At 32.6% G+C, this 24,667-nt stretch overlaps 3 protein-coding genes and 3 long non-coding RNA genes across 7 annotated transcripts; all 6 read left to right on the top strand.

Annotated features, from left to right (window-relative positions):
- Window positions 1-107: 107 nt before the first annotated feature.
- Window positions 108-2,197, top strand: LOC131174415 (uncharacterized). The gene is made up of 3 exons (XR_009144690.1): window positions 108-965; window positions 1,904-1,963; window positions 2,133-2,197. It is a non-coding gene; the product is annotated as an uncharacterized LOC131174415 (long non-coding RNA).
- A 196-nt stretch (window positions 2,198-2,393) lies between these two features.
- Window positions 2,394-2,900, top strand: LOC131174413 (uncharacterized). The gene is made up of 2 exons (XR_009144688.1): window positions 2,394-2,554; window positions 2,643-2,900. It is a non-coding gene; the product is annotated as an uncharacterized LOC131174413 (long non-coding RNA).
- Window positions 2,901-6,522: 3,622 nt separating this feature from the next.
- Window positions 6,523-7,104, top strand: LOC131174414 (uncharacterized). Its single transcript, XR_009144689.1, has 3 exons — window positions 6,523-6,743; window positions 6,862-6,913; window positions 7,034-7,104. It is a non-coding gene; the product is annotated as an uncharacterized LOC131174414 (long non-coding RNA).
- Window positions 7,105-11,044: 3,940 nt separating this feature from the next.
- LOC131174490 (uncharacterized) lies at window positions 11,045-14,879 on the top strand. Of its 2 annotated transcripts, none has more exons than XR_009144807.1 (2): window positions 11,045-13,732; window positions 13,953-14,879. XR_009144807.1 is itself a non-coding variant. In XM_058137998.1 (2 exons), exons 1-2 carry the CDS (start codon window positions 11,240-11,242, stop codon window positions 14,226-14,228), a joined length of 336 nt encoding a protein of 111 aa, XP_057993981.1. In that variant the 5' UTR covers window positions 11,045-11,239; the 3' UTR covers window positions 14,229-14,832. The 2 variants fall into 2 exon arrangements, 1 of the variants encoding a protein (XP_057993981.1); XM_058137998.1 differs by having other exon boundaries at window positions 11,045-11,299; window positions 13,953-14,832.
- Window positions 14,880-16,709: 1,830 nt separating this feature from the next.
- Window positions 16,710-18,515, top strand: LOC110666327 (tubulin beta-2 chain). The gene is made up of 3 exons (XM_058137968.1): window positions 16,710-17,261; window positions 17,352-17,621; window positions 17,717-18,515. Exons 1-3 carry the CDS (start codon window positions 16,868-16,870, stop codon window positions 18,394-18,396), a joined length of 1,344 nt encoding a protein of 447 aa, XP_057993951.1. The 5' UTR covers window positions 16,710-16,867; the 3' UTR covers window positions 18,397-18,515.
- Window positions 18,516-20,451: 1,936 nt separating this feature from the next.
- LOC110666326 (uncharacterized) lies at window positions 20,452-23,970 on the top strand. Its single transcript, XM_021826767.2, has 3 exons — window positions 20,452-20,848; window positions 21,160-21,202; window positions 23,484-23,970. The coding sequence occupies exons 1-3, from the start codon at window positions 20,576-20,578 to the stop codon at window positions 23,630-23,632; spliced, it is 465 nt and encodes a 154-aa protein (XP_021682459.2). The 5' UTR covers window positions 20,452-20,575; the 3' UTR covers window positions 23,633-23,970.
- Window positions 23,971-24,667: the final 697 nt, after the last annotated feature.

Genomic DNA, 24,667 nt, shown 5'->3' with positions numbered 1-24,667 from the left:
TTGTATGTTCACTTAGCAAGTGTTACTCTGATGGTAGCCATTATCATTGAAGGTATTCTTGATAATTGATATTTGCTATTATCTTGCTCTCTGTGCTGCAAGGGAATCTTCAGTTTCATGTAGGATATGTGGAGAACCATGTGTTTTGCATACAGCTAACACAGCAAATAACAAGGGAAGAAAGTTCTACTTATGTCCCTTGCAAGGATGCAACTTCTTTTGTGTATGTAAAACTATAGTCTAATCTGATATTTCTCATAGTTCTTCTAGAAAAGCTATCCAATTTGAATCAGTTAAATTTATTTTATCTGCTATTTTCTTCATAGAAAAATAAATAAATGAAATAAGATAAAAATTGTTCGATTCAAATTAAAATTGGAATGTTAAAAATGGATCTGAATACAAAAACAAGCCAACCTCTAGTGTTAAAACCTTCATTGAGCTAGATTTTATTTAATGCTGATGGGAGTATAACTTGAATAATGGCACCAATGGAAGAAATGCTCCCCCATGGAAAAGTTAGTGACTCGGCATCTAATCCTAGCACGAGGGGTGGCCGTGTGCAGAGTGGTGGACTTGCAACTGGTGGGACTTTTGTATCAGCCACTGGTGATCCTATATCTGGCAGGAGGTGTTACACATGGTGGTCTATCTCACTTTGCAAATGCCTGTCTTCTATTGTGGTTCTGATATGTTATTCTTTATTAAATATATCCCGTGTGCACACACATCTCTGTTTAAAATATGAGTTTCATTGAATTCAGTTAAGGACAGTTCACTAAATAAAATATGGTAAAAGGAAAAGAAATGAATTGGAAAATTGCAGATTTTTCTTGGGTGATTTTTCCATTTCTCCTTTCCTCTGCAGTTTTGATCTAATGAGCTATAATGAAATATTGAAATACATGGTTCCAGATTTTCCAGAAAGGAATATCATTCTCAAATGCTTTCAATGATCAATTCAGGTACAGCGAAACACTTTAGTTTTCCAAATCTACAGTAATTAATTTGTGATAGTTGAGAATAATTATGTTGTTGTGTTGTGTCCTGATGTATGTCCAGTTTAATTTGCTGTGCATAATGAGGGACAAGATAGTCCACAGATGACAGATCTCTCCTGACTTCTTAATGGGTTTTGGCCAAATCCAAATCTAAATCTTCATTTATTGTAGATGGTACCTATAGCTGTAAATTATGTTGCATTTTCAATATGTGCTGTTCTGTTGACAGGAATTACATTGTTCCAAATTGCAATCTACCAAGTGGTCAATTTACTCATCTTCAACTACTATTTTCTGTTTAAAATCCTTACTAATGCAATTAATTTAAAATCATCTTTTAACAGCATTTGATTTGGTGTTTCCTTCTTCATTATTTTGCCAATGGAGCTCAGATATAACTGATGACATTTTGCAGCAGTTGAGAAGCTTGAACGCAAATATTAGATCATATATCCCATTCTATAATTATTTTGCAGTAGATTTTGTGCTCAAGTCTGTAATTTTCTTCTTCCTTAGGTCATGCTTTCGTAGGTTTTTAGCACCTGATCTCAATACACACAAACTAAGCTTATAACAGAGAAAATTGATGTATATGCACAATAATGGGTAAGTTAGTTGGCGAGAAATTGAAAAAGATCAGTTAGAATATTAGCAATATTTTTCAGTTGCCTAATAATTTTCTTAAATTTAATGTGCTTGGCATGTTTCATTGTTTATTTAGCATTTAAAAGTTGAGATATGGGTAGTTATTTAGTTTAGAATCTTCTGGCTGTATCATAATTTGCAGTATGCATTTCTTTTGTTAGATTTAACAGCTTGACAAATAATTGCTCTACTATTCTTCTTTTTCCCTTTGAAACTCATAGTTACTGATTGATATAATTTTTTTTTTTTCGCAAAAGGATGAGAGGAAGAAAGAAGAGAGATGAAAGTGTAAATACAATGCTAGATGGAATGATGAGGTATGATTTATCATTCTGCCCCAATTAATAATTTTTGTATCTCATGATGAAAGAAAGCATAAATATAATGTTATTGGTATCTCATGGAACCTCTTAATCTAGATAAAAGAGATTAAATATTGATGAGATTTGAACTAATTTCTCTCCATTTTTGTGGTTCCAATTTTAGGGGCTGGGCAGGGACTCTTCAGGAATTATGGGAAATCAAGCTGGGAATGGCATATATGGTCCAGGCATGTGTTTGTTGAAAATTCTTTTTCAGTTTCCCATCAAGTTGTCTTGGCACAAAGTGTCATCAACAGCAACTAATAGTTTAAGGTTGAAAATGTGGAAAATGGAGTTGGAATAGTTAAACTGATGAGCAGATACAGTGGTAGGGTTTTGAATGATGGATGGTGGATGCCTTGCCTTATGACACTACCTTTGCAGGTTACATTGCTATATATGCAACTATGGCAAGTGGAAATGTGGTAAAAGCTTGCATCTTTTCAATAACCATCTGTTTGTGATTTTACATTTCTGGGTGCCATTGGAGTGTCAAATACTGGATAAATTTAAGGTTCTTACTGGAAAAGATAAAAGATGCTACTGGTTAGTGAACTTCCAGCATACGCAATTTTGAGATTAAAAATTGGTTCTTATTGGCAAATATTGATGCTCTATAGTGAACTTCTAACAGGAAGAAAAACATTTTCAAGTTGGCACAAGGCGAATGTGTAGCACCTGAGAAGATTGAGAATGTATATACCAAATGCTGATTTGTTTCCCAGTGTTTCATATATGGTAAGATTGTGTTGATGTTTATTAACGATGTTCTACCTGTGATTCATGGACTGCTAAATTTTTTATCGGTGACATCTTCAACTCCTGTTTAGTAGCTGTAGTTGCAGTATACCCAGATGTGTTGAGAGATTGGTCTGCATTCGAGGGGATCAAGGTCTGTTATTTAGTTAATATTCTATAATGTTCCAAAAAATATGTCAGTCACAATTTTATTACTTGATCAAAAGTGTAAAGTATCATCTCCTGCAAAATTATTATGGTTGCCTGCCTTTGTTTTGAGAGAAGCTTGCAGTTATAATATTTGCCTAATTAAAGCACTTTGTTTCCTAATGTAATCTCTGATTATATTGAAGTGAGGGCATCTTTTTTTTTCTTTTTTATGAAGTTGTCTAATTGCTGATTATGGTACATGTTTACATCTTTGACTATGGATTTACAAAAAATACACTTGGCTTCTTTTTTTTTTTTTTTTTTTTTTTATAATTTTCTTGGATTACTTTATTCATGGCCCGGAAAATCCTAGGTAGTGGAACTGTTGTGAACGTTTTTTCTTATCTAACTGAGTAGTCCCTGTGTCTGTGAAGTGAATAGCTGTAGGAGGGGGCGTGAGGCGAAATATCATCCATTAAAATTATATAAAATGCACCAGGTAATGCCCAGGAAAGATGGTAGAGTCACAATGGTCTCACTTAAGTACCACCTCCTTAGACAGCATTTCCTAGACATGCACTTCATACAATCCTAATAGAATCAAACCACTGGTAAGTACCGTCTTCCTATAACATTACCACGGTACTAAGGATTTATGCCACGAAGGCATAGATAGACAGGAGTAGCCACCCGGGTAATAACCGGGATATATTCAGTGTTTCTTCCGAGGGTCATGGATGGCAACTTACTCCTTGCAGAGTTTCCACAACCGTCATTACCATAGCCTAATGTCTAGGTTCGGGATAGTGGGTACGTAAGGGGAAGGTGTTAGGCACCCCTTACGCCTGGTCTAACCTCGTTAATTCAAGTGCCAGTCCTCTACTAATGTTTCTAGAAGTCTTGTTTATTATTCCTTTATTAAACTTTATCCTAAAAATGCAATTCTAATCCTACACACGCAAGTAATTCACAAAAGGATTGTTGTTTACACACAATTTTCATGCACAAGTAATTCCTATCTATGGGGTTGCTAATTATTTAAATGATATTTACCAGATGATTAAAATTAATTTATTATTGAGAATTTAATTTACAAACAAATTCAATTTCAAATAACTCTACGTTTCTATTTAACCTAATTAATTAATTTTCACCAAGTTATCCTAAGGATAATTAAACTAAGTTAATTATGTACATGTGTAATTTATTCTAATATCACATAAGGCCCAAATAATTACAACCTAATAAAGATTTATAACATGCAAATTTATTTTACAATTACCATGTATTAAATTAAATTTATTTACATGCCAATGTTAGTTTAATTTACAAACAAGATTAATTTTAATTTACAAAGTATTTATTTAAATTAATTACATGCAAAAGTCAGTTAAATTAAAAATAAAGTTAATTTTAATTTACCAAATAAAAGTTCTATTATTACTACAATTTCATGTCAATGGTTATTCGAGAAGTTTAGGGCTACTTACCTGTTGGTAAATGCAGTTGCCATTGGGGCAAGCTACCCTTAAAAAAGGGTATTCTCTTCTAGTATGACAATGATATCCCTGGCTTACTCCTGTTTAGCTCCGTATAAGCTCCACGCAAATGCCATCTTTGGTACTTACCTTAGGGCTACTTACCAATTTTGTTTGTAATAAAAAATAAAGAAACTAAAGAAAATAAAAGAAATAAAGAAAATATTAATAACAATTTATATTGGATTCTAACTCTAGTCTCCTAAAGGGTTAAGATTCCTAATTAGTTACAACTACCTAATAGTCTAAGTCTTCTAACATGATCCAAACACTTCATAACACTTCTTGAATTAAAAGAACACAGAAAAATAGATCAAATATCAATTAAAACCCAAGAAAATACAAGAACATGCATAAATATACAATTTCTAATTCTGGCAGATTAACGGTAGCAAGAAATCTGATTTTTTAAAAATAGTTATACATGCCTAAAAATCATAAAAAAATTATAGAAGACAGCCTACATATCATAAAAGATCATAAAATTTATAAATCAAATAAAACCCTAGCCGAATGGTCTACAAAAATCGTAACTTTTCTAAGTGACAAAATCGTACTACTTTTTTGTAAAATTCATAACTCATTAACCACAACAGATATGAATGCAAAGCCAATTGGAAAAGATTTATAAGATTCTGAAGTTAATTTTAGACACTAGATTTGCACAAAAATATTAAGGAACAAGAGAGATATGGGCTCTACAAGTCGGATATCTTGCAAATCAGATTTTATAGGAACCCTAATTTCAAACAGCCATAACTTACAAAATATTAAAACTTTTTTAGTGATTCTTAAGCTTAAAATTAATAGAATTTCGTGTAGAATATGAATATAATTTTTACAAATTTTTTACAGATTCAGAAAATAAAGAAAAATAATAAAAATACGAGAGACAGAAACTAAACATGTGCAGAGTTGTGTATCCCCTCAAATTAAACATGATTACATGATATATATGAACATATAAAATAAATTGAAGACAAGGAGCATAGAATTAAAATATTGTGTGACATAGATCTTAAAAAGAAAACAATAAAAACTGACCTTCTAGAAATCTTGTATGAAAATCTTCTTGAAGAAAAGAAAAAATAAGGAAAAACTCAAAGAGTCTTGAATATCTCCAAATTTTCTATAGCTCTGAATTTTCTCTTCCTCTTTTTTCCCACCCTCTCCTCTTCCCTTCTCTAGTAGGGTATTTATAGGTTTTGGGAGAGAGGTGTGATAGGGTTTGGAGTCTTAGGGTGATAAAGTTTTAGATGATTTAAACAACTACGATTGCAGAATTCGAATAAGACTGGGATATGGGTGAGGTGTTTCAACCAATAGGAAGACAGGAAAAAATGAAAGGCACCAATAGGGAGTGAGGAAGAGGTGTGGGGCCAAGGAGGAGAGAGATATTTTGTTATTTTAATTTTTAAAAAATAATTAAATGGGTCCCATTTAAAATTCCAAACTAGGCTTTCTTAGGCCCATGGAGCCCAATTAAACTTAGTTAGATTCATTTAAGAACTACCTATATTAAATTTAAACAAAATAAAATTTTATTTAAATTTAATTAAATTAATTTCCCCAAAACTTTATTATTATTATTATTAATTTTTTTTTTCAAGATCATGCCACAAAATTAATAATTCAGCTCCATGTCTCTAATTACATCTTATAGTCATATAATTTTTTCGTCATCGGGTTTCCCACAGCCTCAATGCACATACTCATCACAAAATAAGGGTCTACAATAGCCTAATAGTTTTTCTTAAATTTAATGGTTCTAGGCATATTTCATTGCTTATTTAGCATTTAAAAGTTGAGATATGGTGGTTATTGACTTTAGAATCTTCTGCCCAGCATCCATAATTTGAAGCATTTCTTTCTTTCTTTCTTTCTTTCCTTTTATTTAATCTTTTTTTTTTCCCAATTGTCCTTAATCTCCCACACAACAATACCTTTAATTGCAATATTCTTCCTAATTCCAATAGTGGCTTTTGAAATGTGTATCTGAAATTAACTGGTCCAGTTTATATTTATCTATTGCCTCTTCTTTGTTTCTGATCTTTTTAGTAAAAAGAAAAGAGAGAGAGAGAGAGAGAGAGAGAGAGAGAGAGAGAGAGAGAGAAATGGTGCCAAGTTTTGGGAGAGGCAAGTAAAATAAAGCAAATGGCAGAGAAGAAAATGAAAGAGGAGAAAGGTAAATATTTTTCCCCCTTAAAAAGTTTTCAATATGTCTGTCTTCTGTGTGTTTTGTTGTGGCAGTGCCCAGTCTTTTAGACATCACCGTGATAACTCCATATGGTACTCAAGTTGTCCTCAAGGTGAGTGCTAAAATTTAATTAATTACTCCTTATCTTTTCTAAGCCACCAAATTTGAAGGATGTCAATTTGGTCAAATAATGACAATCAGTTGCCTTACCGGTTGAAATTTTTTTGCAGGGGAGTGAATATAGAAACATGTCACCTTACAAACTATTCTTTATCTCGTGAAGTGAGCAGCATCACCATCTTTAATTTTATTTTCTTATTTTCTTCCCATAATTTTTCTGACATTAAATTTATTTTTTTATGATTATGACAATTTTAAATTCTTTTAATTATTTTATATCAGGTTAAAGGATAAAAATTGAATGATAAGTAGAGATTGTTGCTTTGAGGCCTCGTTTGCTCAGAGTTGTTGAACCAAAAATTCTGAATCTAGTCACCCATGTGATGGCTCTTAATTTTACTTTTTTGGTATTAATATTTTTTTCACACTCCGCCTAAGTAGTTTGCGTTTTGCCTGTCTCAAGCTGGATAAAGGAGGAGGGTTGCGGTAGGTAACAACTAAAATAAAAATTTCGTCACACCTTATGATATGGATTCAAATGATATAAACGTTGGAGCGTTCTCTACTTACGACGCACTACATTGGAGCCCAGGCGTAGTGAGAAATATGCAAGGGTGTAGGGCGTTCACCGAAAGCGACGCGCCATGTTGGCGCCTAGGTATGGTGTTAAGTGAGCAAGGGCTCCCACATCATGGACGGGTGTGAGTAAAGAAGTTAGTCCATAGGACAAATAGTAGAACAGATAGTAGAATAGAGCACAAAATAGACATAGAAAATAATAGAAGATATCATAGAAGGAGACCAATTAGGAAGGAACAAAATAGGAGGATGATTAGGGTTGGTACTTGGAATGTTGAATCACTTACAAGAAAATTAATGGAGCTTGTGGATACCTTGGAAAGGAGAAGGGTGAATATTGCTTGCATTCAGGAGACTAAATGAGTAGGAGAGAAAAGTAAGGAAGTGAGTAATTCATGGTACAAACTGTGGTTTACCGGAAAGGAGAGAAACAAGAACGGAGTGGGCATAATCATAAACAGGACATTGAAAGATTCTGTAATAGCTGTGAAAAGAGTAGGAGATAGAATTATACTAGTAAAAATAATACTAGAAGGAGAAACAATAAATGTAGTTAGTGCTTATGCTCCACAAATAGGAGTAGATAGTGAGAGTAAACAAAGGTTTTGGGAAGATATGGATGATTTAATGCAAAGCATACCGAATTAAGAGAATGTTTTCATTGGTGGAGATTTGAATGGACATGTAGGAAGTGATAGGCAAGATTATGAGAATGTTCATGGAGGTTTTGATTTTGGCAGTCGAAATGAGGAGGGAAAAAGTATCCTAGATTTTACTATAGCATACGACCTAATACTAGCAAATACCTACTTTATAAAAAAAGAGCCACATTTAGTGACTTTCAAAAGTGGGCAACATAAAAGCCAAATCGACTTCCTCTTAAGTAGGAAGACAAATAGAGCTCTATAGGGTGAATATTGCTTGCATGCAGGAGACTAAATGAGTAGGAGAGAAAAGTAAGGAAGTGAGTAATTTAGGGTACAAACTGTGGTTTACCGGAAAGGAGAGAAACAAGAACGGAGTGGGCATAATCATAAACAGGACATTGAAAGATGCTGTAATAGCTGTGAAAAGAGGAGATAGAATTATACTAGTAAAAATAGTATTAGAAGGAGAAACAATAAATATAGTTAGTGCTTATGCTCCACAAATAGGAGTAGATAGTGAGAGTAAACAAAGGTTTTGGGAAGATATGGATGATTTAATGCAAAGCATACCGAATTAAGAGAATGTTTTCATTGGTGGAGATTTGAACGGACATGTAGGAAGTGATAGGCAAGATTATGAGAATGTTCATGGAGGTTTTGGTTTTGGCAGTCGAAATGAGGAGGGAAAAAGTATCCTAGATTTTACTATGGCATACGACCTAATACTAGCAAATACCTACTTTATAAAAAGAGAGCCACATTTAGTGACTTTCAAAAGTGGGCAACATAAAAGCCAAATTGACTTCCTCTTAACTAGGAAGACAAATAGAGCTCTATGCAAGGATTGTAAGGTCATTTCAGAAGAGACTTTAACAAGTCAACATCGGTTATTGGTCTTGGATGTCAAGTTTAGGAATAATTCAACTAAGGTAAGAAGATATTGTGTAGTTCGAACAAAGTGGTGGGAGTTCAAAGGAGTAAAGTCAGTGAAGTTCAAAAATGAGTTTCTCGAGTCCGAAGCATGGAAGCTAGATATGGAGGCCAATGATATGTAGATACAGATGGCATCAAAGATTAGAGAAGTAGCTAGAAAAGTACTCGGAGAGTCTAAAGGACATTGACCACCCTCAAAAGAGAGATGGTGGTGGAATGAGGAAGTACAAAAGGCAGTGAAGAAAAATAAGGAATGGTATAAGAAATTACCTAAATGTGATAATAATGAGGCATATTAACAGTACAAGATGGTAAAAAAAAATGCAAAAAAGGCAGTTAGTCAAGCAAGACCACAGGCCTTTGAAAAGTTATATGAAAAATTTGAAACTAAAGAAGGGGAGAAAGATATTTATAGATTAGCAAGGAGGAGAGAAAGGAAATGTCAAGATCTCAATCAAGTTAGGTGTATTAAAGATAAAGAAGGAAAAATGTTGGTGAAAGATGTGGACATTAAAGAAAGATGGAGAAATTATTTTAATGATCTCTTTAATAATAGTCAAAATGGTAATAGCGTGAATATAGTCTATAGAACAATAGAAAAGAATGTGAATTATACTAGAAGGATTAGATCTTTAAAAGTAAAGGAAGCACTTAAGAGAATGAAAGTGAGTAAAGTCTGTGGACCCGATGGAATACCAATTGAAGTGTGGAAGTGTTTGGGAGATATGGGAGTGGCATGATTAACCAAATTATTTAATAAGATTTTAAACTAAAAGAAAATGCCTGATGAATGGAGGAGGAGTATTTTAGTACCTATTTTTAAAAATAAGGGAGACATACAGAGTTGCTCAAACTATAGGGGAATTAAACTCATGAGCCATACTATGAAGTTGTGGAAGAGAGTTGTGGAGCATCGACTACGTTATGATACTTCTATCTCTCTCAATCAATTTGACTTCATGTCCGATCGTTCAATTATGGAAGCGATCTTTCTCATTAGAAGCTTGATGGAGAAATATAGAGATGTGAAGAAAGATCTACACATGTTTTTTATTGATTTGGATAAGGTTTATAATAGTGTTCCAAGAAATGTCTTATGGAGTGTGTTAGAACAAAAGAGGGTATCTATTAGGTACATACAAGTGTTGAAAGATATGTATGAAGGAGCAACTACTATTGTGCGCACAGTGGGAGGGGACACAAGAGAATTTCCGATCTCAATTGGATTACACCAAGTATGAGCTATAAGCCCTTACCTTTTTACATTACTTTTAGATGAATTGACGAAACATATACAAAAGAGTATTTTTTGGTGCATGATGTTTGCAGATGATATTGTTCTGATAGATGAGACGCGAGACGGAGTCAATAGAAAGCTAGAGCTTTGGAGAAGTACTCTAGAGTCAAAGGGCTTTAAGTTAAGTAGAACGAAGACAGAATACATGCATTACAAGTTCAGTGAAGGCCAAACTGGTGATAGGGAAGAAGTTAGTTTGGATGGAGTGATACTGTCCGAAAGTAATCACTTTAAATATCTCGGCTCAGTCCTTCAAGTAGATGGGGGATGTGAGGAGGATGTTAGTCATAGGATTAAAGCCGGATGATTAAAGTGGAGACGTGCCACGAGAGTTTTATGTGATCGCAAGATTCCTAATAAGTTGAAAGGAAAATTTTACCGTACAGCCGTACGACCGGTTATGTTATATGGTAATAAGTGTTGGGCACTGAAGGAGTCGTATGCGTCTAAAATAAGAGTTGCGGAGATAAGAATGTTAAGGTGGATGAGTAGCCATACTAGACTAGATAAAGTCCGTGATAAGAGTATTAGAAAAAAGGTGGGAGTGGTGCCAATTGAGGATAAGTTGAGAAAAGGGAGATTAATTTGGTTTGCTCATGTGAAGCGTAGATATACGGAGGCTCCAGTTAGACAAGTAGAGCACATTAGGTTAGAGGATAGAAAGAAAAAAATGGGTAGACCTAAATTGACGTGGAGGAGACTAGTACAACATGACCTAGCAGCATTACACATTTCTGAGGATCTAACCCAAAATTGTTTAGAGTGGAGAAAGCGAATCCATATAGCAGACCCCAAATTTTTGGGATAAAGGCTTAGTTGAGTTGAGTTGAGTTGGTATTAATATTTTTTCATATATCTCTTATCATAAATTTTAATTCAATAATGAATTAATTCATCATTCCACATGTTTGGACTTCAAACATTTGCAATTGTTGATAGAATTGCTAAAGAAATCCAAATAATTTTCATCAATTTATGTGCCATTTGATACAGAAATGTTGTAGCTAGAATCTAAATACAAAGAAAGGCTTTATGTCAAGTGATAGATTATCTTGGGTGCTGTTGTCTCCAGATGGAACAACTAATCGCAAGGTCATTGTTTCTTTCTAACTTGGTGCATTCATTCCTGTTTGTGCAACATAACCGGCGATTGTTCGCTATTCTTGTGTTCAATTTGATCAATTGTGGTAAATTCCTAATGGCTTAGCACCTTCAATCTTTCCCCTCAACTTTCCTGGTAATTCCCTCCAATGTTCTCCACATTCTTTTGTTTGCTTTGGACATTTATTGGAATTTGCATTCTAATTCATAACTTGAAATTAGAGCCAAATTGCAGTATTTTGATTCTGTCTTTAATGGGGTACATATGTTTTTTGTTGGTTTTATAGGGTTTTGTGCATATAGAGAATGTGGATTGGACATGATTTTGGGCATTATTAGGTCATTATAAGGCATGCAGTTCAGTGATATTACAGTAGAATTAGATGATACCGTTAATGTTTGTAATTTACTCACATGTGTTCTGCACCGTTCTGGTATTTAATATCATTGATTTTTACAGATTCAAAAAGATTGATCTCTGATAACTATTCAATAGTGCATTTTTACAGATTCCCAAAGAGAACAATTGTAAAAAGAAAAAAAAGCTACCATACTTTTTTTTTTCACAACTAATAACCATATGGACTTTCTTGAAAATCCAAAAGAAAAGATAACCCACAGCAAAGCACATGTCATACCTAGTTCATCATTAACTTATGTTTTCCGTTTTAAGTGAATCTGTCTGGTTTTATCTAGTTTTGGTTCAACAATGGCATTATGAAAGATGGCCATGTCATAGAAATCCCAGAAGATGGCCATGTCATAGAAATCCCAGTAGATGAAGTGCACCAATAGAAACCATTGTGTACCACAAACATGGTCACAACAATTTCAGAACCACCCACTGGCAGATTCTGCAATTATCTAAACTATTGCCTGCTTCTCAAGATGTGGAAAAGAGGGAGAGGGATTGAGTGAGGAGAAGGGGAAAAAATATTTATATTAATATCAGCAATAAAATTTTATTGTTTTTCATTTAAGTTTGACCCAAACAGACTAAATTGTTATTATTTTCTTGAATCTGGCTGAAACTTGACAAAATTAAAAGGGTTGGACCTGTACAAATTTGAGGAAGGATTTGGATTGTCTTCTTCGTTTGGCCCTGTAAAATGTAAGGTTCATTTGCTCTTTTGCGATATCTGCCCGTGGTAATCCATATATCCTTTTTGTATGTATGAATTATGTTAAAAACGTTACCTTTTGGATGTACCATGACATGTATGCTCATTTGAAGTTCTGTTATTTGTATAATAGGCAATTGGGCATGAGGAAGGCGAATAAATGCTTATTTTGTATTGATGCTTTGTATGTCTGTTAAAATCTCTGAGTTAAAGTTTGCTTTTAAAAATATTTGTTTCTGCTCTTTGAATTTGCTTGCTTAATTTTATAGTAAATGGAGCTTGGAATGTGTAGATGTAATTTTATATGCAAGAACTCTTAACTCGAACTAGGTTTTCGAAAAGAAAAGATGAGTGCAAACTAGAGAAAGGATTTTGGTATAAGCACCCAATTTAAATAAATTTGGTAATTGGGTTTAGTTTAGTAAAGAAAATATCCTTGTTCTTAGTAGCTAATATTTGCCTTAACGTTTGTTTGCCTCATCTTTAGAGCTTCAAGTGTCTTCCTCTCTATTTAAAGAAACAGCATAGCATCTTCTAGTGATGCATACAATCTTCTACAGTTTTCGAAACTTGCAATTTTGTTCTTGTCTATGCTGTGCTGTGATGTATAATATGCAGAATAAGGGGTTGATTTTGCTATTTGTCTCTCAATTTTAGGAATTTTCATGTCAGTTTTTCTCAATTTTCATTTTGGTTGAAACTCAACTCTTTACCTCCTTAAATTTGGTCTCAAATTTCTCAAAATGAATCTCTTTTTCCTTTCCAAATCAAATAAAGGTTTTTTTTTAAAATAATTTGGAGTTTTTTAAAAAATAAATTTATTTAATAGCAATAAATTAATGTTGAGAGATTGAGATGAGACTATGTCTAAAATTGAGGTATGACAAATATAATTAACCCGCATCTAGGCCTGTTAAGAATTTGGTTTAAACCAACCAGGCAGATCGAATCGAACCAACCCGATTTGATTTTTGAGTTGATTTACTGATTTGGTCAGGTTGGCATATTTTACTTGAAGATGTTTATTTTGTGTCGGTCAGTTGATGAAATTATCCATCTTTACTTGGAAAACGTCTTCTTATGCCCTCATCTTTATCTTCTCAAAATCGCCTATAATCTGTCCCACTCCCACACCACGCTGCTGCTGCTCTAGTGCCGAGGAATATTTTGGCATGGGATGGATCTTCTAGGTTGTATTATTGGGGATTCTAACTGTCTGCATTGCATTTCTATTTGGCTTGAAAGACCTGGATGCTAGGTTCGAAAGGAGCAGAGGATTTCTGATTTTGCGCTCAAATCTCCGGTACTCATTCTGTACACAAATCTCTGGAATACTGGATCCATTTTACCTGTTATTCTTTTGTCAAATTTGAAGCAGTTTCTGGGTATTCTGTACTAATTTTATTTCTCGTAACTTTTGAGCAATTTGAGTGATTAGACATTTTTTCCTTTTTCTGCAATTTCTATTTTTCTCATACTTCCCTAAATTTCTGTATACCTAATTGAGCTGTTACACCTTACAGTTCAAGAATGTCTCTCTTCAAAATCTGGCTATCTGTAGTTGTCAGTCTCAGTATTTGTATGAAGCCCACAAGCTGTTCGATGAAATTCTTGCTGGAGACATTCACGCCTGGCCTATTTTGATATTGGGTTTTGGATTATTTGGACTGTTTACTCTGTTTATTGAGTTTTTCAGTTTGCATGGTATCAATATTGAGTTTTTGATAACTTCTTGTTTCTTCAATTGGGTTTTGCAAGAAACCATAGGTTGTGGGTGGAAACAAATGCCTGTTAATTGAAGTCATTGATGAGGACGGACTCCCTTCCATTTGGACCCAGTAGAATTCAATCTCTCTGAAGGCAGCATTATGGCTATAAATTTAGGTAAGAATAGTGAGTTGTTATTCTGATTGATTTGGATGAGATGATATTTAGTATGTATTTAAGGGATAAAGGTTTTATGATAAGATTTCCAAATTGATATAATTTTATGCGAGTATGATTTATGGAGGTTATCCAAAACTGGCATTACATGAAGGGCAGCTGTTTTCATCAATGGATGATTGCATTTTTGTGTTTTGTGGTCTTGAGTGGGTTTTGACATCTAGGCTTAGAATTATGGAGGTTCAATTTGTGATTTTTCAATCGGTGGGGATAGACTCTTTGCACTTCATAGCGAGGAAAATGTCTTTAATATATGGGAAAGTCCACCTCCACCAATTTTATGATTCAGATTATAAGGTGTGCTAGGTTTTTCAGTTAATGTTTCTTTCATTTTGATATGAATAATTTCTTTCCCTTGTAGAAGATAAAGGATGAATTCTGGTTAAACTTTTTAGGGTTTATTTAACAAGAATCATGCATACTTTTAGAAATCAAATTATTTAGTTTACTCTTTAGTTTATTCTTGAAGAAATTTGCAGTACCTGTTTTAATGATATGTATTTAGTTTGCTCTTGAAAAAATTTGCAAGGGAAGAAATTTGAAGAAGATAACCTGTTAAAAGTAACTAATTTTTTTTTTTTATTATTGTTATAATAACATTTGTCAAATATATATTGTGCTTTTTTTTTCCCCAAAGTATGGAGGGTAGCAAGTCTGCATATAATGGTACTTCTCCATTTTGAGTAAGGAAGGCTCATTTTAGACAATGTTATATGTCTATGTGAAGCGTAGACATACAGAGACTTCAGTTAAACAAGTAGAGTACGTTAGATTAGATGATAGTATAATATGACCTAGAAACATTATAAATTTCTGAGGATTTAACCAAAATCGTTTAAAGTGGAGAAAGCGAATCTATATAGCCGACTCTAAATTTTTGGGATTAAAGTTTAGTTTAGTTGAATTGTATTATTGTATATTTTAAATATGATAATGTGTGATGAATTTATTTCTTATTATTATTTTAATTTATTTTGTTGTGTAACTATATCTAAAGTTTATCAGAAATTTTACCATATTAAAAAATTACTTAATATGATTTTTTTTTTTATCAAAGAAACAAAAACAAAAACAAAAAAAGGAAAAACTTATTCACGCCTTCACCTTTTTAACGTTTAATGCCTTGCTAAGATTGTTAAGGGGTGTATTTTAATTCTGAAATACGAGTGTGTCTCGGGGGAAAAAAATTAAATAACTCGCCCGACCAATCTATCCAATCCAAGAAATTCATGCTGTTGCGTAGGGTCGGTTTGGGATCGCAAACTTACAATAATTTTATGTAATGTAGAATGGGTCGGTTTGGAATCAATCTCAATCCAAATCGGTTTATGAACCGTCTTACCCGCATCGCGGGATAACGATGATATATTGTCAGTTTAAAAATGTTGCCTTTTATTTCTAATAGATTGATTTTTTTTTTCTAATATTGGTCTTTTATCTCTTGTGTTTAGTGCCATGTCAGATCTTAGTCTAAATTATTGTGTTGCAAAAGGCTCATTTCTTTAAATTGGTTTTAATGTATTTTTGAAACTTTTTTTAAATGTAATTTAATGCATATGCTACTTTATTTAGTGAGTGGACTTTTGTAAAATCTAATTATTAAAAAAAAAATACAGGGAAGAAAAATAAAGTTTTAGGATTTGTTTATTTTATGAAAAATAATTTTATCTGAAATATTTTTTTATTTTTTTAAAAAATATTTTTATGAGAATAATTTTTTACAATTTGATTATAACATTAAATTCATGATATGTGATTATGTTACGTAAGTAAAAGTGTTTTTATATTTTAATGAGATGATTATATTTTAAAAAATGAATTAATTTTTTTTAATAAAAAAATATATTTTTAAATATTTTAAACACTAAAAAAATATAAAAGTTAAATTAAGTAATTAATTACTATATATAGAATAATAGGAAAAAGAGAGTATTTAGTGAATTAAGTACTTGATAATTTAAAATTGTGATTTATTTATATAGTGAATAAGTCTGCATGAATATTTTTTTTTAATGAAACTATAATGCAGCACGGTTTGTTCTATGCTATTTTTATTTTAAAAAAAAAAAATCGTTTACTAATTAGACAAATAATTGTAAGTAATTCCAGACGGAACGTAAAGGAAAACATGTCAGTACTGAGGCTGGCTGTCATGGGAAATAGTGCAAAGGCCTAAAACGGCGCCGTGCTCAATTCACAAAAAGGCAAAACTACTTTGCTGTCGGGTTGCGTCCAGCTGTATCCCTGAATTTGAATTTTAAAAATGATTTACTAGCCATAGCGTAGATTCAAAAATATAATATATTAAAGAAAAATCAAAAACAAAAAAAAGGAGCGCTCAAACTAACCCTCATTTCCTCTTCTATAAAACCTCCCTTTCCCTTCTCTCCTTCATTTCACCTCCTCTCTCTCGCTCTCTGTATCTCTTCGTCCTCTCTCTGCATCTCTGACTGAAATTCAAAGCTCTCGCCTTTTTTAACGATACCGAGCAATAATGCGTGAGATCCTTCACGTTCAAGGGGGGCAATGCGGCAACCAAATCGGAGCCAAGTTCTGGGAAGTTGTATGCGCCGAGCACGGCATAGATTCTACTGGTCGCTACCAAGGCGATTCAGATCTTCAACTTGAAAGAATCAATGTCTACTACAATGAGGCCAGTTGCGGTCGCTTTGTCCCTCGTGCTGTACTCATGGATTTGGAACCCGGTACCATGGACAGCATCAGATCTGGAACTTATGGTCAGATTTTTAGGCCTGATAACTTCGTCTTCGGCCAGTCTGGTGCTGGTAATAACTGGGCCAAAGGACACTACACTGAAGGTGCAGAGCTTATTGATTCTGTTCTTGATGTCGTTCGAAAGGAGGCTGAGAATTGTGACTGCCTGCAAGGTACGACACTTATATCTAGTATCTTCTGTTGACAAAGTTGTGTGCTTTGGAGGGATTTTTAATGGTTTTTGTTGTTTGATTTTTGAGCAGGGTTCCAGGTGTGCCATTCTCTTGGAGGTGGTACCGGATCTGGAATGGGGACGCTCTTGATTTCCAAAATTAGGGAAGAGTACCCAGATAGGATGATGATGACTTTCTCTGTGTTCCCATCTCCCAAGGTCTCTGATACAGTTGTGGAGCCTTACAATGCCACTTTGTCTGTCCATCAGCTTGTGGAAAATGCAGATGAGTGCATGGTTCTTGACAATGAGGCCTTGTATGACATTTGCTTCCGGACACTGAAGCTCACCACTCCCAGTTGTAAGCTCATCTCTAACCCTTTTATGTCATTTTGGGCAATTGTTTCCTGTTAAATTTATAATTCACATCATACTTTGGATTTTGTGTTGGGGCAGTCGGTGACTTGAATCACTTGATATCTGCAACCATGTCTGGAGTTACATGCTGCTTGAGGTTCCCTGGCCAGTTGAACTCAGATCTCAGAAAGCTTGCAGTGAACCTCATTCCATTCCCACGTCTTCACTTCTTCATGGTGGGTTTTGCCCCTCTTACTTCGCGTGGGTCACAGCAGTACCGAGCTCTAACTGTTCCTGAGCTCACTCAGCAAATGTGGGATGCAAAGAACATGATGTGCGCAGCTGACCCAAGACATGGTCGTTATTTGACAGCCTCAGCTATGTTCCGTGGCAAGATGAGTACAAAGGAAGTTGATGAGCAGATGCTGAATGTGCAGAACAAGAACTCTTCGTACTTTGTGGAGTGGATTCCAAACAATGTGAAATCAACTGTTTGTGATATCCCGCCTACAGGTTTTAAGATGGCAGCCACATTTATTGGCAATTCCACATCCATACAGGAGATGTTTAGGCGTGTGAGCGAGCAATTCACAGCCATGTTTAGGAGGAAGGCTTTCTTGCATTGGTATACTGGGGAAGGGATGGATGAGATGGAGTTCACCGAGGCTGAGAGCAACATGAATGATCTGGTTTCAGAGTATCAGCAATACCAAGATGCAACAGCAGATGAAGAAGGCTATGAGGATGAGGAGGGAGAATATCAGGAACAATACGAGTAGATTTCTTTTGGACTTCCAACTTTTTGCTTGTTTCTTTTAGTAGGATAGAAATGAAGAAACATTAACTGGATGTAGTTTCCTGTTTATTCAGTAGTAAAATTTCCTCCTTTGCTTGTTCATTTCCAAATTCTTGCACTTTTTGCAGCAATATGATTTCCGTGGTGGCATGAATCTTCTTGGGAATTTTCATTTCCAAAAATTAATAGATGGGTTTTATCATAAAATTATTTAATTATTTTTAAATAATCCTAAATTGCTGACTGACCACATTTTCTGCTACTGACCACATTTTCTGCTTTAATCAATTTATTTTACATTTAATTGATCCTAGTTAACTCTTAATGATCATGTAACTACATGATCATTAAGAGTTAACTAGGATCAATTAAATGTAAAATAAATTCAAGCTATTCTTATTGCTTGCTCTTTGTGTCCGGGTTTAATTTTTTTGTTTTATTTGCGTTTTTAAAAAATTAAGTATATATATATATTTTCAACTTTACTTTTATATAATGTTATTTTTAATACATTTTTTTTATTTTAATAAAATATAAGAATATTTAATTAATTATTAATATTATTTTTATAGAAACAAGATTATTAGATGAAAAATCTTAGAACAGTGCTTTTTAATATGATTGGGTTTTTGCTTTGGTGATATTTATTAATTATTTTAATTTCTTCACTATAGCTTTCTTAGCGCAAGAGCTCTTTTATTTTCTATAGCTACAGTGGATAACCCGGCGAAGTGTCGTTTCGGTGGGGTAAATATCACAAAATATCACACGCGAGAGTGTTTGATAAAAGCAGGTGAATTTAAATTTTATTTTATAAAAATTATTATAATTATTTTATAAATAAATTTATTTTATTTTATTATTATTTTTTAAAAATAAAAAATAAAAAATATATTTAATTATTTCCTTCATTGTTAAATACATATAATTTCTTTATTTCTTTTTTACTAGAAGCTGCTAATTATAATTTTATTTATAAAATAATTAATAAATTAATAAATTAATTTAAAAATTTTTAATTTTCAATCTCATTAATATTTATAAAATTAAATTAAAATTTTATAAAAAAATTAAAATTTAATAATTTTTATGAAAATATTCATAAAATTAAATAATTTTATTTAACAATTACTTGATATAATAAAAAATAAATAAAATATTAAATTTAGTTAATTAAGAGGGTGCTTAGTTTACCTGTTGAGTATAACTAATAGCTGATAGATACTAAAAAAACTAATAGCTGATAGATACTAAAAAAACTAGATGATAGATACTCAAAGAACTAGAGTGTTTGTTAAGCTTAAAAAAATAAAAATGATGACTGATGAGTAATTGATATGATATTCATTAGCTGCAGTTTGTATCAACTCTATTTTTATAGAGCTATTTCTCAATCGCTGATAACTTATTTAATTTTATTTTTTATTTTGATCATATTATTTTTTTATTAAACTCAAAAATTAATATTATTAATATTTTTATTTTTTTTATTTATAATTTTAATATCTTAATTAAAATATTTTAACTTTATTAAAATATTTTTTTATTAATAACATAAAATATAAACATTAATTTATATTAAAAAGTTAAAATTAATTATAGATTTTTTTATCAACAATAATAATTACTTTATTATTTTATTTATATTTTTAAAATTATTTAATTATTTTTTAAAAAATTTTAATTATTTTTTTTATTTTAATAATAAAATAAATAATATAATATAATAAATTAATAATTATATATTTATTTTAATAATATAATAAATAATATAATATATTAATTTAATAATTATATATTTAATTTAATAATAATATAATATAATAATAATATAATAAATTTATAATTTTATATTTATTTTAATAAAAAAATAAATTATATAATACATATTATTATTAATTATTTTCATATAATAATAATAATTAAATATAATTTTATTAAATATATAATATAAATTAATTATTATTAACTATTAGCTACCTGTAACGATTACTAATTAACAATTATAAGTTATATTTAACTGTTAAACTCACAAATGAATCAACACCGAGGTCATTTTATAACAAAAACAAAAACCTAATGATGAATAGACGGACTCGCTCAGCAGCAAAACCCCCTTTCAGAGAAGAGAGTAAGCAAAGCATTACATAATATCCAAAAAAATGGCGACAAGTCTCGTAAACAGGACATCAGCAACTAATCAAACCCTATGCTTCTTCAGATTGTCTTTCAACTTCCTTAAAAGCTTTAACACTTCTTCTTCCTCGGCTAATCCCTCTTCCACTGCTTCGTCTTCCCAGAAACCAAAGCGGAAAAAGAAGAAGAACCTATTCGAGGTCTCCCAGTTTTTGCCCAATTGGGGAATTGGTTATCACATGGCTAAATCTCATTGGAAAAACGTCTCTTATGAGATCACCAAGATCAATCTCTATAAGGTCTCTCCTTTTTTTTGTTTTTTCTGTGTCTTTCTCGCCTTTGCATATGAAACAAAATGGAAATTTTGTGTTTTCTGTTGAATGAGAAGTGAGGGGCATAAATGCAGTACGATTATGACAAAAACTAGGGTTTAGGGTTTATGGTTGGTTGAATTTTGGGTCTTTGTTTTTAGTTTGTATTGCTGTTTAGTTTTTAAGTTTTTAGGGTTCAAATAGACAAGTGAGATAGTTGGATTGTGTAAATAATGGAGTTCTTTTATTTATTTATTTTTTAAATTTGTTAAAAGGGTAAATGGTTGGTTCTGCTGCAGGATGGTAGGCATGGAAAAGCGTGGGGGATTGCTTATAAAGACGGTCAGTGTTAACTGTATTATTTTGCAGTTTCCTCCTTTGTTATTAGATGTTATAATTGGAGATTTGTCGCTATAATTGAATCCTCTTTTATTAAGGTTTAGTGAACTTGACATTAACACTATGTTTGGGAGGAGGCTTTTGGAGGTAAGACGAGGGTTTTAAAATTAATAAGGGATTGTCTGAGTGGGAAAAGATGTGATGAGCTGCAAACTCTAGATGTCTTTGAATGGATTGGGAATAGGACATACTTTTCACATTTCTTGAACTTATAGGTTCTAGAAAAGGTAGAGGTTTAACTTGCAAGCTTTTGAAACTATAAGGAATCAGTTTTACTCCGATATCCTTGATGGTATGGTGCTATATAAACCCACTTGCTTAGTTTAATTGTTTGATCCCAATTGTTATGGACTTAGGTGAATCACACCCTAAAAGGTAGCCATTGAGGTAGCCCAAGTCCATTTAAACCCACAATGAAATCTCATGTTTTTAATGTGGGATTTCAAGTCTCCTACCTTGCCCAATTAACCCACATTGAAATATCATACTTTTAATGTGGGACTCCTAATTCCATGCCTTGCCCTGCTAGGATCATAAAATCCCCCAGCGATTACACACCCAACATCCTTGGTGGCTCTTACTCCTACTGACACTGCTCTTGCTCGGGAATCTTTGGCGGCGCTTACTCCTACCAACACTAGCCTAGCTTGGGTTATTTTCTCCATGAAGCTACACACCCAATGTCCTCGATGGCTTTTACTCCAGCCGACATTGGCCCGGCTCAGTAATCATTGGTGGCTCTAACTCTTACTGACACTGGCCTGGCTCGGGAATTTTAATCTAGCTTGCAAGGTACCGCTTTCCAAGTCTTGAACTGTGCATGCGCATGGGTTAGGTCCGATGCCAATTGAATTGTCATGGATTTAGGAGAACCACACTCCAAAAGCTGGGTATCGAGGTGGAAAAGCCCTAGTCCATTTAAAACCCACATGGAAATCCCATATTTTTAATGTGAGATTCCAAGTCCCATACCTTGCCCAACTAGGTATATTAATGGTAACATGATTGACTACTGATGGCGCTATATTAATGAATTTTGAATTTATTTATTATAGAACAACTGAAGCTTTTTTAATTGCTTTTTCAATGCTTGAGAAATAAATGTCTTCCATAATTCTAATATCTTTAAATTTAAATACCATAAGAACCTTTACAAGAACAGTTATTTTAAGAACATTTTAAATATGCTAGACTGCTAGTTTTAATGATCTGAGGAACATATTTAGTCTCAACTCCATGATTGTACTGCAAATTCTTGTTTCTATCTCCCCATAGAAAAGGCATCAGAAGAAAAATATGGTTGCAGATTTAATAATCATGACATTTTCAGCTGCCGAGTTCCATAAATAAATTGATGGAGTAGCATCCATAGAGGATCTTCTTAAATTGCATGACTTGCATGCAAAATGCTGTAATTATGTATTTGTGGCATTTGATGGTAATTGGTCAACAGAGATTCTGTCATTTGATATATTGCTATGATTCTAATGCTAAATATAACTGAACCAATATTTAAGGCAGCATTGTGTTCAGGTAATTCTAAGATATTTTTATTGAATCATAGCAATACCTACACTTTTATCCAAAAAACTAATTGTTTCTGTAGTGAGGAAAAATTATAATTTAGGTGAGTATATCAAAGCCCTAGACTTGATGTCTTCAGATTTCATTTTTCACTTTTCAGCCCTTAAGTAGACTTTGGATTAGGCTACTCCTAGTTGAATGTAAATGTCTTTAGGTCATTTCTTCTTTATGAAACAAAGAACTGTGATACTGTTAATATTATAGGTTCATAGGTTATTGGTTAAAGTTCTCTGCTCATTGTATTTAGAGAAGTGTGTCTGTACTTAATGATTCATAGAAACCTCTTTATGCTTTTTGGATGGGGTTGTCATATGGAATTGTTTTCATTTCTGTTTGCCTGGTCTCCTCTTTATTTATACTGCATCTTTTTCCGTTTCTTACATTTCATCTGTCATCACCTTTTCTTTTAGAACATATATGCTGCCCTAGACCTGCAGATAAGAAAAAGCTGATGAAGTCCTGGTTTTTCATTTGTATGCCATTTGTGTCAGTGGTAGCAACCTCTTTAAATTGGCTTGTATCTTTGTTCAAGTTTAATACTTGTAGGAATGGAAGTGCTAGCTGTCAATGGCTTTGCTCTTTTTTAAAATTATTTTGTTTAATGTGGCAGCAAAGTTGATCTGTTTAGTATATATTACAGGAATTCCTGCTGATGCTCCCAAGAAGATAAGTGGAGTTCATAAGCGTTGCTGGAGATACATTCCAAGCTTATCAAAATCATTGGAGATGAAGCCAACCTCACCAAAATCAACAGAAACTGCCCAAGAGATTGAAGCTCAGGCAGCTTGATGCATTTTCATTTTTATACTGAGGACCAGTAGCCTGACCATATGAACCTGGTATCTTTTTTAGGGTTGATAACCTGAGTTTAAGAGTTGCATTTTTGGATATCTGGTGATCCTGTATCAACTTATTTTATGGATGTCTTGATGCTTTTTCTATAACATCCTTTTTAGATGAAAAAGCAATCGAAACGTGAATCTGCAGTCGGCAAACTTTGAACAATTTTCTGTTACTTCTGTAAGATCTTCTTGAAGTGGGATTTGAGTTGTGCTCTCTTGTAATTCATAAATAATGGAATCTCAATGATCGATCTATGTGCACTGTTGTGTGCGTTTATGAGCTCATGTATGCATGCTGATTTTTCTTTTTCTTCTATACATGGATTATGCAAGTCCTGCTTGCAGGAATTCCCTCCCAGAGTGTTTTTTATTTTATTTTATTTTATTTTATTTTTTGAGGTTGAGCATACAATGTTTTTTATGGAGATTTATTAGTGATGTTTTTTTTTTTTTGCGAACTTCATTTTTGCATTTCAACTTTTTTTTTTTTTTTAACAAGATAGAAGATTTCATGCAGTTGGGGATAAAACCCATAAAATGAAGATCATACAAGAAATTAAGAAATAAAAATATAGATTTTTTACATTTATCTTTGCATGCATAAATGTTGTAGACGAGTGAAAAATGCATTGATTTTGGGGTAGATTGATTCAAAGGTTTTCTACCAAATGGTAATTTGGTAGCAAATAAGTTTTCATTGATTTTTGTTTGAAATTTTTTTTTTCACCAGATAGGTACAAGCAAGAATTTTCAAAAAACTGTAAAGAATAACCATTTTTCCAAGTTTAGAAATCATATCAAAAGGGCATATCCATCGTAGGAACTCAACTCTACAAAATGGAGGAAAATTAAATAAATTCATAAAAAAAATTCATGGATATGAAAAAATTACTTTTATTAAAAAAAATAAATTTATAAAAAAAAATAATGAATATTAAAAAATTACTTTTAATATTAAGAAAATAAACTTAAAAACTCAAAT

The sequence above is a fragment of the Hevea brasiliensis genome, chromosome 16, assembly GCF_030052815.1.
Source record: "Hevea brasiliensis isolate MT/VB/25A 57/8 chromosome 16, ASM3005281v1, whole genome shotgun sequence".
NCBI classification, from domain to species: Eukaryota; Viridiplantae; Streptophyta; class Magnoliopsida; order Malpighiales; family Euphorbiaceae; genus Hevea; species Hevea brasiliensis.
The sequence above is the reverse complement of the archived record's forward strand: the minus strand, read 5'-3'. Positions and strand labels throughout refer to the sequence as shown.

What these genes read in the sequence shown, in the direction of transcription:
- LOC131174490 (XM_058137998.1), top strand. Translation starts at nt 11,240, where the DNA reads ATGTCAAGTGATAGATTATCTTGGGTGCTGTTGTCTCCAGATGGAACA. An exon ending in ATGGAACAACTAATCGCAAG is followed by an intron (nt 11,300 to 13,952) that starts GTCATTGTTTCT and finishes TACACCTTACAG; the next exon opens with TTCAAGAATGTCTCTCTTCA.
- LOC110666327 (XM_058137968.1), top strand. Translation starts at nt 16,868, where the DNA reads ATGCGTGAGATCCTTCACGTTCAAGGGGGGCAATGCGGCAACCAAATC. An exon ending in GAATTGTGACTGCCTGCAAG is followed by an intron (nt 17,262 to 17,351) that starts GTACGACACTTA and finishes ATTTTTGAGCAG; the next exon opens with GGTTCCAGGTGTGCCATTCT. An exon ending in GAAGCTCACCACTCCCAGTT is followed by an intron (nt 17,622 to 17,716) that starts GTAAGCTCATCT and finishes GTGTTGGGGCAG; the next exon opens with TCGGTGACTTGAATCACTTG.
- LOC110666326 (XM_021826767.2), top strand. Translation starts at nt 20,576, where the DNA reads ATGGCGACAAGTCTCGTAAACAGGACATCAGCAACTAATCAAACCCTA. An exon ending in CCAAGATCAATCTCTATAAG is followed by an intron (nt 20,849 to 21,159) that starts GTCTCTCCTTTT and finishes GTTCTGCTGCAG; the next exon opens with GATGGTAGGCATGGAAAAGC. An exon ending in GGGGATTGCTTATAAAGACG is followed by an intron (nt 21,203 to 23,483) that starts GTCAGTGTTAAC and finishes TATATATTACAG; the next exon opens with GAATTCCTGCTGATGCTCCC.